The 13,509-nt window shown below is 46.7% G+C and overlaps 1 protein-coding gene across 1 annotated transcript in view; it reads left to right on the forward strand.

Moving 5' to 3' along the window:
• The first annotated feature begins 1,971 nt into the window (after positions 1-1,971).
• The window catches only part of GYS2 (glycogen synthase 2), a 40,911-nt gene continuing 29,373 nt past the window's right edge, over positions 1,972-13,509 (forward strand). The window contains exons 1-2 of the mRNA XM_068141968.1: positions 1,972-2,497; positions 11,987-12,168. Coding sequence (XP_067998069.1) covers positions 2,377-2,497; positions 11,987-12,168 — 303 coding nt within the window. The 5' untranslated portion in view covers positions 1,972-2,376. The remainder of the gene's footprint in view (positions 2,498-11,986; positions 12,169-13,509) is intronic.

Consider the following 13,509-nt stretch of genomic DNA (forward strand, 5'->3'; position numbering starts at 1 on the left):
CTAGTAGTCTGAAGTGGTTCTTCATTGTGCTGAGGTAACACATGTCTGGCTGAATTGAATCACTTTGAAAACTTTTTGACTTTGAGGGTGCCACAGCCCTGGAGCAGGCTGCCCAGAGAGGTTGCGGAGTCTCCCTCTCTGGAGATATTCCAAACCCAACTGGATATGTTCCTGTGTGATCTGCTCTAGCTGATGCTGCTCTGGAAGGGAGGTTGGAGTAGATGATCTTTGGAGGCCCCTTCAAACCCCTCACGTTCAGGGATTGTGTGATTTGATCAAAAGGTCGGTTTATCCCTCTCAGTAAATCTTGGTTCGTTACTATCTGGCATGACTACTAGAGGTTTAGCTGTCCATGCACCGGCGAACCCATCTGGTTTCCCTCTGGGAAGCTGCAGCTCGCGCTAGTTACTGAAACAAAGGGAGCGGGCGCGGGTTCCCCCAGTGGAGGTCGCATTTTTGCTAACAAAATGCTCGTACGTGGCGCCTGACACAAGCGCAGCGCCCCAGCGCCATTCCCGCCGGTGCCACACGGCGGCGCCCTGCCTGCCCTCCTGCTAGCAGGGCCAGCGGCCTGACCGCTGTGAGGCGCCGCCCGCCGGCGCCGCAGGAGGGCAGCCGAGGGCCGGGTGGGATCCCCCCGCGCTGCGTTCTGGGGCCCGGGGCCGTCGGCCGCAGCTAGGGAGCAGGCTGGGACAAAGCCCTCCTCCTGGGTCCTCTAAAGCGACGCTTTTTGCAGTGTGTGCCTCGAAACAGGGCACCCAGCTCTCTCTGTGAAGAACTTTCTCCTCACCTCGAGCCTAAAGTTCCCCTGGCACAGCTTGAGACTGTGTCCTCTTGTTCTGGTGCCGGTTGCCTGGGAGAAGAGACCAACGCCCTCCTGGCTACAACCTCCCTTCAGGTAGTTGTAGAGAGCAATAAGGTCTCCCCTGGCTAAACAAGCCCAGCTCCCTCAGCCTCACCTCGGGCTTGTGCTTGAGAGGTGTAAGTGTAAGAGTCATTCTTTTGGAGGACAGTTAGCCATTAAGGTAGGCTCAGCTGTATTATGTTATGTCCTAAGAGATTTTCATGCAGGTGGGCTGCCTGTCTTCTAGACCAGTCACCTTGAACTTGTTTTGTCTTAGGTGAGCTCAAAAACCTTTCCCTCTGTGTTACTGTGCAGCCCCCGCCTGCTGGCTCAGTGTTACTCTCCACAGTGCCAGAGATGCCCTGGATCTCACCTGCAGATTTGCTCACTGCTGAACTGCAGGTTTTGGGCAGGCTGTGCTCTAAGCTCAGAATCGGATTCAACTCACACAGCTGTCCCAGAGGCACTGGCACAGATGTGTAAGCACATAAGCATCTTCCAAGCAGGTGACTGCCTATGAAGCTTTGAGGACCTCATGTTTCGATTTAGGAACTGACATCCCTGCAGATGCACCTGCAACACTTGGAGCATCCCAGCTCTGTGCTGGAGCAAGACAGGGGAGCACTGTTCCCTGAAATACTATTCACTAGCTTCCCTCAGCAGAGGACATGGATCCAGGAACCGGAAAAGCACAGTAGCATAGAAAAAGACAAAATAGGTAGAAAATCAGGGACCAGGACTGCAAGTAGGGCCACAGTGTGTCAAAGTAGGGATAGAGCCTTTGTAGCTCTGACTGTAAAAGCTGTCAGGGTTGGAGGCCTGCTCGAGAGCAGAATGAAGCCAGCAGCTTGCACAGAACCCTAGAAACACAGCTGGAGTTAATTGCAGAAGAAAGGTGTAAGGTAAAGTAGTGCTTACAGACTGGGGACTGGACAAGAACAGGTGACAGCATTTAACCCAACAAGTAATCTGAGAGACATCATGCAGAACGAGCCTCCTCACCCAGTCAGCAGGTGGCCAGCAGACAGAGTGGGTGTTAATGGGAGGGTGGATCTTGAGGGGAGGACTCAGGGGCAGAACTCAAATCAGGAGGTGAACTCAGTGTCCTCCTCCCTGCTGGAGTTTGCTCAGGGAAGTACTGAATTGACAATCAAGTTCCAGTTATCCCTGAGGTGGTAGATACCGAATGCTGTGGCTGAAGACCTGAAACCATTTTTTTTTTCTCTAAGAGGGAAAAAAGAAAAAAAGAGCAAGCCCTGGCCCCAAAACAGTCAAGACCTTTCTCAGATCAGCCTTAAATTCTTACCCCTACCAGCAGCTGTTTCTCAAGCTCTGAGGATTTTGCTGAGCCAATTTAATGCTGGTGGTCAGACAGTTTAAACCCATTAGCTCCCAGCTATCTGAATAATTTTCTCCTTGGAGTCCTGCACAGCAGCAGACTGCTCTAACCAGAACTGCAGAGAACTGCCACATTAACTGGACATTTGCTAGCTGTTGCAGCCTGCGTGGTGAGCATTCAAGGGCTGAAGAAAATGCCACTGGCTAGATCACTGTCCATGACTTCTCTGAACGGGCTGCCTCAGTGGGAGGACGAAGACCTACCCGTGGAGGATTTGTTGCTCTTTGAAGTTTCTTGGGAAGTTACCAACAAAGGTTTGTACAACGCTCTTAGGAATTAGTATTGCTGCTTTCACAGGAGGCATGAAGGGCTTGGACCAGAAAGGCATCAAAGGGAGACTGGGGGAAAGCAGGCTGCAGAGCTGCCGTGCTGGAGGGAGTGCCTGTGTAATCCTGCGTGCATCTGCCGGTGCTTGTGTGGGGTGAGCACGTCCTCAGGATGGCTGTGTGTCTTTGCATGGTGCACCACTGGGGTAGGTTGTTTAAACATCTCAGTGTTGTGCCCCTGTGTGCAGATGTATGAACATTGAAGATGTTGCTTTGGACCTGCTAATATTTCACCTTCCATGCAAATTCCCTTGGGAATACAGCACATGAAAATGAGCTGTAAACCAGACATCAGATTCAGAGCAGATGAGCAGTCTCTGTCTGCCTTCCAGAGCAGTGTGGAGAAGAGGCCACGTTTAAAAGAGGTATAAATAAACACAGCTGCACTGAAACAACTGAGCAAAAACCAGATGTCAATGACCAGCAGTCTTTATACCAGCTTTTGAAAGCCTTTTGGACTGGTCTTTGCAAACAGGAGCAATGCCAGACAGGGACTTCATTCTTTGTGCTTGTGTACACATTGAATGTGTGTTCAGTGCATGCAGCCTGTCAGGCAAAGTGCATGCTGCTCATTGTGCAAAGATCCTCTGCCTCCATTTCTAATTCAGTCAGCAGATCATCCCCTTTCAGCTAGCTGTTGTTCAAGGGGGAACAGGCCTTGTTTTCACCAGAAAAGTGAGGCAGTGTGAGTAAATAATTGCCCTCACGTGTCCTGGCACATTTAGTCAGGAGAAGGGGATCTGGAATACAGTAAGATTTTAACTCTAGAGGGCAAATGTGTGTGAGAGGAACAGATAGTGCAAGGGTTTATCCCTATGGTGAAACTGGAATTACTGTTCTGTGGTAACTCTTGGTATGGAATCTTCACTGCAGTGCAATTTTGCATGGGTCATTTAAAGTTGGTGAGGACTGTCAGTACCCTTGAGGAGTACAAAGTAGCTTTTGCACCTCGGATCACAGGGGGTTTATTTTTCAGTAACTTCAGTTAAGCTGTTTGAGTCAATTTACTGCTGTCAGAACTTGGAGCACAAAGCATTTACATTTGCAGTGTCCGTGCTAAGTAAACTAGCAAGCAGGTGGCAGCAGAGATCTAGGAAATTCGGATGTCCTCATACTCACAGAACTTTAAGGGTTGGACCGGCTCTCAAATGATCGTCAAGTCCAACTCCTTTGCCACAGCAGGATCACCCTGTGGGTCACATAGCAATGCCTCCAGGCAGGTTTGGAATGTGTCCAGAGAAGGAGATTCCACAGCCCCATTGAGCAGCCTGTTCCAGGGCTCTGGCACCCTCACAGGGAAAAAGTTTCTCCTAATGTTCCCATCGAACCTCCTCTGCTCCAGCTTGCATCCATTGCCCCTTCTCCTGTCATTGGACACCCCCAAGCAGAGCCTGGCTCCATCCTCCTGACACTGCCCTTCACATCTTGATCAACATGAATGAGGTCACCCCTCAGGCTCTTTGACTCCAAGCTCAAGAGCCCCAGCTCCACTGCCTTCAGCATCTTTGTGGCTCAGTGCTGGACTCTCAAATAGTTCCTTGAGGTCCTTCTTGACCTGAGGGCCCCAGAACTGGACACAATGTTCCAGATGTGGCCTCACCAGAGCAGAGGGGCAGGAGAACCTCTCTTGACGTACTCACCACAGCCCTTCTAATCCACCCCAGGGTGCCCTTGGCCTTATTGGCCGCAAGAGCACATTGCTGGCTCATGGGCATCCTTCTGTCCACCCAGACCTCCAGGTCCCTTTCCCTTTCACTGCTCTCCAGCAAACAGGTCAGTCCCCAGTTTATAATGGTACATGGAGCACTGAAGTGAAATCTAGACATGGCTAAAAGGTATTAACCTCCCATTTTTGGAGCGAATTAATGACTATATATTCAGTTGATTTTAAAAGAAAGTGCTGTTAATTACACCACTTCCCAAACCCACAAGATTCAAGCAAGGCTGACTGAATTACTGATTGCAAACAACTTCTTCAGCAGAATGGGGATCTCTCTGCACAGTTTCCTTTTACCAACCATGACTGGAAACATTCTGTGCTTTTTTGTCCCCTCCTACCTTGATACCAAACTTTTGGGATTTGGTGGCTTTTAAATATTTTCTGGGCAACTGAGTGTCTGACTCACATGGTGAGATTCTGTACCCTGGTGTGAGGGCACTGTATTCCTTAGGAGAGAGGAGCCAACGAAATACAGAGGGGTGGTCACCACAGGAGCTACCTAGGCTTAGGAAATACATACAGTAGAAGTTGCTATCCCACCTCCTTCAGCAGAAGGAAGAACTAATTGACTAGGCCAACCCCACATAGATTTACTACTACTGCATGATTTAGTGTTTTAGTTCTAAACACAGAATTTTAGAGGTTGGAAGGCACCTCCAAAGATCATCCAGTCCAACCCCCTGCTAGAGCAGTATCACCTAGAGCAGGTCACACAGGACTGCTGCTGGATATGTTCCTGTGATAGAGCAGAAGATAAGCATTAGCTGGGTTTGTTGCCTGAAAAGCAAATCTTGAGTATTTCATGTGAAGATTTTTCTTCCTTTCTGGCAATCCAAAGTTGGTTTGCACTGCCAAAGTGGTGTCAAGCTGCTGCTGCCTACAGGAGAGAGCTTGAGTCATTATGTTAACTGTGCACATCACTAGGTGCTTGGCCATGGGCACGTTTCCTCCTTCCATCTTCTTAGTGGTTCCTCCATTTCTCTTTGGCGGTGACAGTAAGGCTGAATGTCTTCCTCACAGTGAGAACACGCTACCGGAGCTATCCTCACTCACACCTGTAAACAGTCTTGTTATAGGTCCTGGTCTTGAGCTGTTTTCTGAACCTCTTAACTGTATTCTCCTTCAGAGCTTGGGCCCTGCAAATCGGAGTGCATTTGATTACACCTAGTGTGAGAGGATCTTCATCTGCTGGGCTGCCCATGGGGAGCAAGCACTCACTAGGATTTCTCTGGTGGTGCTGGTTGGTAACTGAGGCATGAGATGCAGCTGTAGAGAAGGACAGGTCAGCTGTCTGAATTCAGGGCTCAGAGATCTACAAATGTCTGTTATTTCCAGAGTCTCATCACTTATTTCTCTGCAGCTGTCACAATGAAGCTGTCTCTCCCTTTTTTTTAAGTCTAGGTCATTTAATAAATGCACTAAAAAGGCAGAGCTCTCCTTCTCCATGTTATGTTCTCTGTCCTGGCTACAGCCTGTGCTAACTGCAGCCTCTGACACATGTATTGGAAAGCACCAACATCTTGGTTGCTCTTCTTTCTCCTCTTTTCTCTCTGGAGCAAGCCAAGATGAAGTAGCTAAAGGAGAGAATGAGAAAGAAAAAAAGGCTCATTTGCCAGTGTGGCCTTCCCTCCCCCTTCCTCCAACTCATGTGAAAAGGAACCTGCCACCTAAACCAAGCACAACATTGAAATCCTCTTGTATTGAAAGGCTTCTGCTGAAGAAATTAGAAAGGTGTAGTTTATTTTGCATGGGTTTTCTTTCTTTATTTGACTCCTCACTGATGGACAAGACCCATACTGTGAAACTCAGTTACTGTGTTTCTGTGGCAGAAGGAGAAAAGAGCAGGCAGGGACAGACCCCAGTGCACTGCAGTGCTACACAATCTTGTGATAATCATGGGGAAGCTCAGTGTTTTTCATGCTTCCTCTTCACTCCTGGCCACAATGCTCTGGTAAAGCCAGGTCTGGTCATATCTGTCTGCAGAAGATTGGTTTCCTTTCCTCCACAGCATGAAGACCACTAAAAACTTCAAGTACAGGAGCACGAGCCAAGTGGCTGCAAGCTGTGTAGAAGCTGACTCTGAAACCCCACAGATGGGAATTATCAAAAGCAAGCAGCCAAAGGCCATGGCAGCAGCTCTGGACATTTCCCAAAATGAAAATGGCTCTGTCCCCTTAAACCTCTTTTAAATGCTTGCCCACTGAATGCTGAAGTGTTTCATCTGGGTAGAGGGGACACATCTAATTCTGTAAGTTAGAATAACAGCTAGCTGTAATTTTGGGGGGGTTCTGCTACACTGAGAAGAGCTGAGAATGTTCTAGATCTGATGTGTGCTCTATAACAATGTCTTTAAAATCATTCCAGTAATATTTAGATTAGTATTTTCTGCTGTACAACTAACAGCTTTTAGAGAGAGAATAGAAGAATGCTTAAAAATGCTGGGCAGGCAGCCAGCTTGTGTCATCATTCAGCTGTGAACAGATTAGCTCAAGAGCCATTGGTAGATGAATCCTAAATATTTGCTTCCATCCCTATTGGATTGAAGACTGCTTAAAACCAAGCCTTGGTTCAGCTCACCCTGAAGCAGCAGAGCTGTGTGCACAATTTCTCTGGTGGAAATCCAGGCTCTTGGAAATTCAACCCTGAATTTCTCTGTGTTAAACATCTTTTCATGGTGGAAGTTCCTTGGCAGAAAGTGAATGCTGTCATCTGTGACACACCTGAGCTAACACAGTTTGGGGAATAGAATAAGAGAATAGAATAATAGAATAATAAACCAGGTTGGAAGAGACCTTCAAGATCATCACGTCCAACCCATCAACCAATCCAACCCACCTAAACAACTAAACCATCAACCAAGCACCCCATCAAGTCTTCTCCTGAACACCTCCAGTGATGGTGACTCCACCACCTCCCCGGGCAGCCCATTCCAATGGCCAATCACTCTCTCTGTATAGAACTTCTTCCTAACATCCAACCTAAACTTCCCCTGGTGCAGCCTGAGACTGTGTCCTCTTGTCCTGGTACTGGCTGCCTGGGAGAAGAGACCAACATCTGCCTGTCTACAACCTCCCTTCAGGTAGTTGTAGAGAGTAATAAGGTCACCCCTGAGTCTCCTCCAGGCTAAGCAACCCCAGCTCCCTCAGCCTCTCCTTACAGGGCTGTACTCCAAACCCCTCACAAACTTCGTTGCCCTTCTCTGGACTCGTTCCAGCAAGTCAACATCCTTCCTAAACTGAGGGGCCCAGAACTGGAGTGGGGATGAGCTGGCATCAGCTTGGCATAAGCACAGCATCCAAGCTCTGCGCATTTGAGAGCGGGGAGGCAGAACGACGTCAGATCAATCTCCAGTGAAATCTTGAGCATCGGGGATGATGTACACAGAAATAGCTTCTGTATTGTGGACATCTGTCAGAAATTTCAGTGTTTCAGTATTTTTTCAGAATGGCTTTGGGATGCCAGAATTTCACAGAATTTAGAGAACTTCTCTCTCCTGATGAGTCTTGGCCACCAACACAGCCAGAAATTACATGAAAATCGTGTGCTATCCGAAGATGCAGGGGGGGAGGGGTTTCACCTGAAGCCTGTTGTAAGCTTATTCTAGAAATTGTTCCAAAATACCTCAACAAGCAATAGAATGCAGGCCAAGAAAAGTTTAAAATGCAAGTACCATTTTACTACATCTATAAATCAGAGTCATAGTCTGAGGGGAGGAGGTGAAAAGTGTAACTAGCAGCTGTGGTGGTGAAGTTAATTTGTATCCTGAACTTGGGGTCTCACTGCTTTCTTGGGTACCATGGCAGACATAGATTCATGGAATGCTTTAGGCTGGAAGGGATTTAAAGATCATCTAGTTCCAACCCACCTGCCACAGGCAGGGACACCTTCCACTAGCCAGGTTGCTGAAGGCTTCATCTTAAACACCTTCAGGGAGGGTGCATCCACAACCTCCCGAGGCATCCACAACCTCCCTGGGCATCCATAACCTCTCTGGGCAACCTGTTCCAGTGTCTCCCCACCCTCACTGGAAAGAATTTCTTCCTAATCTCCAGTCTTGATCTCCCCTCTTCCAGCTCAAAGCCATTGCCCCTTGTCCTGTCACTACAAGGCCTTGTAAGAAGTCCATCTGCAGCCTTCTTGTAGGTCCCTTACAGATACTGCTCGAAGTTCTTCCTGGAGGCTTCTCTTCTCTGGTCTGAACAGCCCCAACATAATCCTATGGTATCAAGAGACTGTTCTTGACTTTTTATTTATTTAGATAGTTCTGATGCCTATCCTGGTGGGCTCTAACTGCTGCTTGGATTTTAAATACACAACAGAAATAATGCACCAGGAGTTCAGCTGAGGAAAGAGGGAAAAAAAGTGGTTGGAGTGATGCAGATAACTCCTTCAGACAAATTCATTGTGGTAATGTATTTGACAACATTCAAACCCCTTAAAAATGATTCTGTGGAATGTTTCCTGAGAAACTATTTTGGTTTCATCTTCCTTTTTTTGTTTTTAGAGAGATCACTACAAAAAAAGCCAAACTTCTCTCAAATGAAGACATTTCTTATCTCATTAAGCATTTGGTTTTTCCTTATCCACACCACATTATTTTTTGGGGGGGAAAAATAAAAAGGAGAAGAATGGAAAGAAAAATCAAGAAGGAAAACAATTTTATGTTGATTTCCTTTAGAGCTTGATTTCCGCCCCCCCCCCCCCCCCCCCCCCCCCCCCCCAGTCTGGTGAAAAAAACTTCAAACAGCATTTTAAAAGGAAAGAGTAGAAATAATTTTTCTCTAAAGGGGTTTTTAAAACAAGGCTTAAAACTTCAAATTTCACAAAGCATTTTTGTGGAGAGGCAAAACTCAAACCTAGCCCTGCATTTTGCTGCTAATTCTCCATGTTTGTGACAATCTGAACCCATTCTCTGGGTCTGATCTCTCTCTCTTTCCTTTTTCTGCATCAGTTCCCCATTTTGTCTTTCCTTGTTTGTTTTAAAACCCGTTTCAAAGTACAAAACTTCAGAGGCTGCACACAGAAGCTTGCAACATCATGAGATGTTGGTTCATCCTTGTTGTTTGTAAAGGTTTTCTGTTTATAATATGTCCTTGCAACATCATACTAGTGAAGAATAAGGTTCACCAAGTTGTTGTTATTCTGTTAGGCCCCAGGGGGATCTATGAACTCTTATTCTGTTACTTAGTAGAGGATGTGGTGCATTGGCTCCTGGCACAGGTATTTCCAGATATAAGCTGTCCCTTCACAGAGTCACAGAATGTTAGGGGTTGGAAGGGACCTTCAAAGATTATCCAGTCCAAACCCCCTGCCAGAGCACACAGGAACACTTTCACACGGCTTTGCAATGCCTCCAGAGATACAGACACCACAACCACTCTGGGCAGCTTGCTCCAGGGCGCTCTCACCCTCACAGGGAAAAACTTTCTTCTTATGTTCCTGTGGAACCTCCTCTGCTCCAGCTTGCACTCATTGTCCCTTGTCCTATCATTGGACATCACTGAGCATAGCCTGGCTCCATCCTCCTGACACTGCCCTTCACATCTTTATCAACATGAATGAGGTCACCCCTCAGGCTCCTCTGCTCCAGGCTGAAGAGCCCCAGCTCCCTCAGCCTTTCCTCAGCAGGGAGATGTTCCACTGCCTTCAGCATCCTTGTGGCTCTGTGCTGGACTCTTTCAGTTTCCTTAGGTCCTTCTTGAAAGCATAATGATACTTGATGTATTCCTTGAATTTCCTGAGAGCTCTTTTTTTAAGTTATGCCCTACACTTCCCACATGCATAGTTTCACATGCAGCTTCTCTCCCTGTCAATTAAAGCTTATGCACAGACATGTTTTGTGACTCCTATTTCCACAATAGGAGAGAAGACAAAAGCTTTCAACCAGGTAACCCAGAGCTTTTATGACAGCTATAGAATTGGTTTGGTTGGAAAAGACCTCCAAGATCATCAAGCTATCTTCAGAAGAGTTTTCAGTCTGCAAAACACACTCTTTTATTTTCATCCTAAGTACTTTTCCTTGTATTTCATGCAAATCATTACCCTGAAATGTTCTTTACCTTGCTGTGCATCAAATTATGATGGCAGAGCACAGCATACCCTCCCCTCTTTCCTTCAGAACAGGCCTTCCATACATCTTTGGTAGAGCACACTTCATACCACACAGTGATCCTAAGCAAAGCCTTGTGAAAATAAATACTCAGCTGTTGGCTATACAAAACACAGGTCCAGGCTCTACCCAGCTACTGAGCTGCAGCTTTCTTAGTACTCTTTACTCTGCTCTGGGGAGACCTCACTGGAGTGCTGGGTCCAGCTCTGGAGCCTACAGGAAGGACATGGACCTGGTGGAGAGGGTCCAGAGGAGCGCCACAAAGATGATCAGGGGTCTGGAGCACCTCTGCTATGAGGGTGGGTTGAGGGAGCCAGGGCTGTTCAGCCTGGGCTCTAGGCAGACCTAACAGCAGCCTTCCAGTAGCTGAAGGGGGCTACAAGAAGGCTGCAGAGGGACTGTTTGCAAAGGCCTGCAGTGACAGGACAAGGGGCAATGGCTTGAAATGAGAGAAGAGCAGATTTGGATTGGATGTTAGGAACAAGTTCTGCACCATGAGGCTGCTGGAACACTGCAACTGGTTGTCTAGAGAGGTGGTTGAGGCCCCATCCCTGAAGATACTGAAGGTCAGGCTGAACAATGCTCTGCGCAAGCTGCTCTAGTGGAGGATGTCCCTGCTGGTGGAAGGGGCCTGGACTCCAGCTGCCTAATCATCTTCATGGCCCTCCTCTGGACCTGCTCTCTCAGGTCCATGTCCTTCCTGTGTTGTGGGCTCCAGAGATGGATGCAGCACTGCAGGTGAGATCTCACCAGAGTGGAGTAAAGTGGCAGAATCACCTCTCTGGATGCCACTGGCCTTCTAGGCTGTGAGTGCCCATTGCTGTGTTTAAAAACACACAAGATTTTGGTGGAAGGTGCTGCAGGCATTTATATGGGCAATGTAGGCTCCATTCATTGCAACTTCATCATCTGTTTAGAATGGTAAAGGAACAGACACCTTTTGCTTTGAGGATAGCGGTCCAAATCCGTTTTTATAGTCAGTAGCCAATGAAATCCATCAGTCCCTCACCTTCCCTCAATGATTTGAGTAAAACAAGCTGGAAGTGCCAGCTTAGTTCTCACCACATATATTTCCACATCATGAAATGTGTGTTTGGAAGTGGTCACTGCTGCAATAACAAAGTAGAAGGCTCTGCTTGGGATGCAGGAGAATCCAGATGAGGCATGGGAGAGTGGAAGCAGGAGCCCCAGGATTTGAATCCCACAATTTGAGTGTAAAGAGAATAACACAAGACTAAAACAATATATTGGTTAAGCATTGGTGGTGTGACACAGAACACCTAGCAGATGTTTTTTGAAATCACAGACTAGGTAAGAGTTTGGGATCTCCATTTGAGATTGGAGGAGAAATTCAGGGAAGGTAAATGCAGTCACCCAGGAGTAAGTAAAACACAGCCTGCTTTGGAGTTGCATACTCCACAACTGAGCCACAAAGCTCTGATCCATTTCAGAGCCCGACCTTGTATTCATTTGATAGAGCCTGGCAAATCTGAATATCTGAAATTATTTACTTAGAGACTTCTCTGACCCAGAGCTTTGTGGCCTGTTCCCCTGTCTACATTTTGTTCTTTGTGATCTTCTTTTGCAGTGGGAGGCATTTACACTGTGATCCAGACAAAGGCCAAAACTACAGCAGATGAATGGGGTGAAAACTATTTTCTCATTGGTCCCTATTTTGAGCATAATGTGAAGACTCAGGTGGAAGCATGTGAGCCTCCAAACCCTGCAGTTAAGAAGGCAATGGATACCATGAAAAGCCAAGGGTGTCAGGTAAATCAGATGTGTTACTGCTTCCCAGGGCAACAAAGCTGACTCTGAGGAGATTAGAGTTTTGGTTAATGCTCTTGCCAGCGTGATTCCACTTGACACAGCAAACCTGGTCAATGTCACAATGGGAAAGGCTCAGAATCCACTGTTGGAACAGCAGAGTCAATTCATTAAAGGTTATTTTTGAGGAAGAACTGGTTTATCCAATTACAGGTTTTAACAGTAATTAATCTGCAAGGCTGCTTAATTGGATTAATGACTTATTTATCTAGTCTCTAAATACAGTGAGATTTCAGTAGATATAATATGACCTTACTTTGAATGAACTCTTACATTTGGTGTGTTTGTGCTGGAGAGAGAAGAGTGTTCCACTAGCTCACAAATGTTCTTATGTAGCTTTATATTGAGTTGAAAAGCAGTAAGGGACAAGCCACAGGGACAAAGATTTGCTTGCTCAGATCAATGCAACCAGATACCTCTTCCCTAGGAAGAGAGGCTAAACCACAGCACAAGGAATGAATTTACATGTTTCCTAGACAACTTTAAACCAGTGTTTTCTGTGTCAAACTTTATAGACTCTTTTGTGGCTCAGTTTCTCCACCAAATAAAGGTGAACTGCTGAAAGGAGCAGAATCTGCTGTGTCAGTGAATGACCTACTAAGCTGCACATAGTTGCAGCCTTGAGGACAACTGATTACCAGAAAATGGTGGAGGGTAACACAGACTAAATCTGACCTTCTTCCTTGAAAGTCCTCATCAGAGATGTAGAATTCACCTTCACTAATTCAGCACTGAGAATTCACTTTCACTAATTCAGCACTGAGTCCTTCAGAGGTGCTAGTTTGCAGAAGGAAGAATTGTCTGCTTATGATGTGTGCTGAACTGATAGGAGAAGCATTGAGAGGCAGCAGCAAGGAAGCATTTATACAAGGTTCTGTTGCTGAGGGGCAAAACACACTTTAGGGTAGAAATTCATGAAGCTCTTGGCCTGTCACCTGCTGTGGCACTGGCAATGTGTTATCTCCCTTCATAGCAGCAGTTCTGCTGTCATTAGGATCAAGTGTCCCGCTGCATGTTATGTAGAAGTGCATTGTTGGATGTCTGTGTGCCACAGCTTGGAGATTGCTGGGGACACTAACTTCATGTGATGCTTGCATTTTCCAAGCTGAGGTTCATGCTAAAAGGTCTAATCTGACTGCTGTTCTGTTTTTCTAATCAGATTTTCATAAGTGACTGATAGTTGCTTACAAAGAGATGTCTCTGCCAGCCAGGTAGCATGCTCTTGTTTGGGAAACAGCTAAAAAGGCCTGTGGGGCAGGTTAGTTGCAGTGCTGTACACATGTA

The sequence above is a fragment of the Melanerpes formicivorus genome, unplaced genomic scaffold (assembly GCF_026170545.1).
Source record: "Melanerpes formicivorus ecotype bairdi unplaced genomic scaffold, bMelFor1.0.p_v2 SCAF_8, whole genome shotgun sequence".
Lineage (NCBI taxonomy): Eukaryota > Metazoa > Chordata > Aves > Piciformes > Picidae > Melanerpes > Melanerpes formicivorus.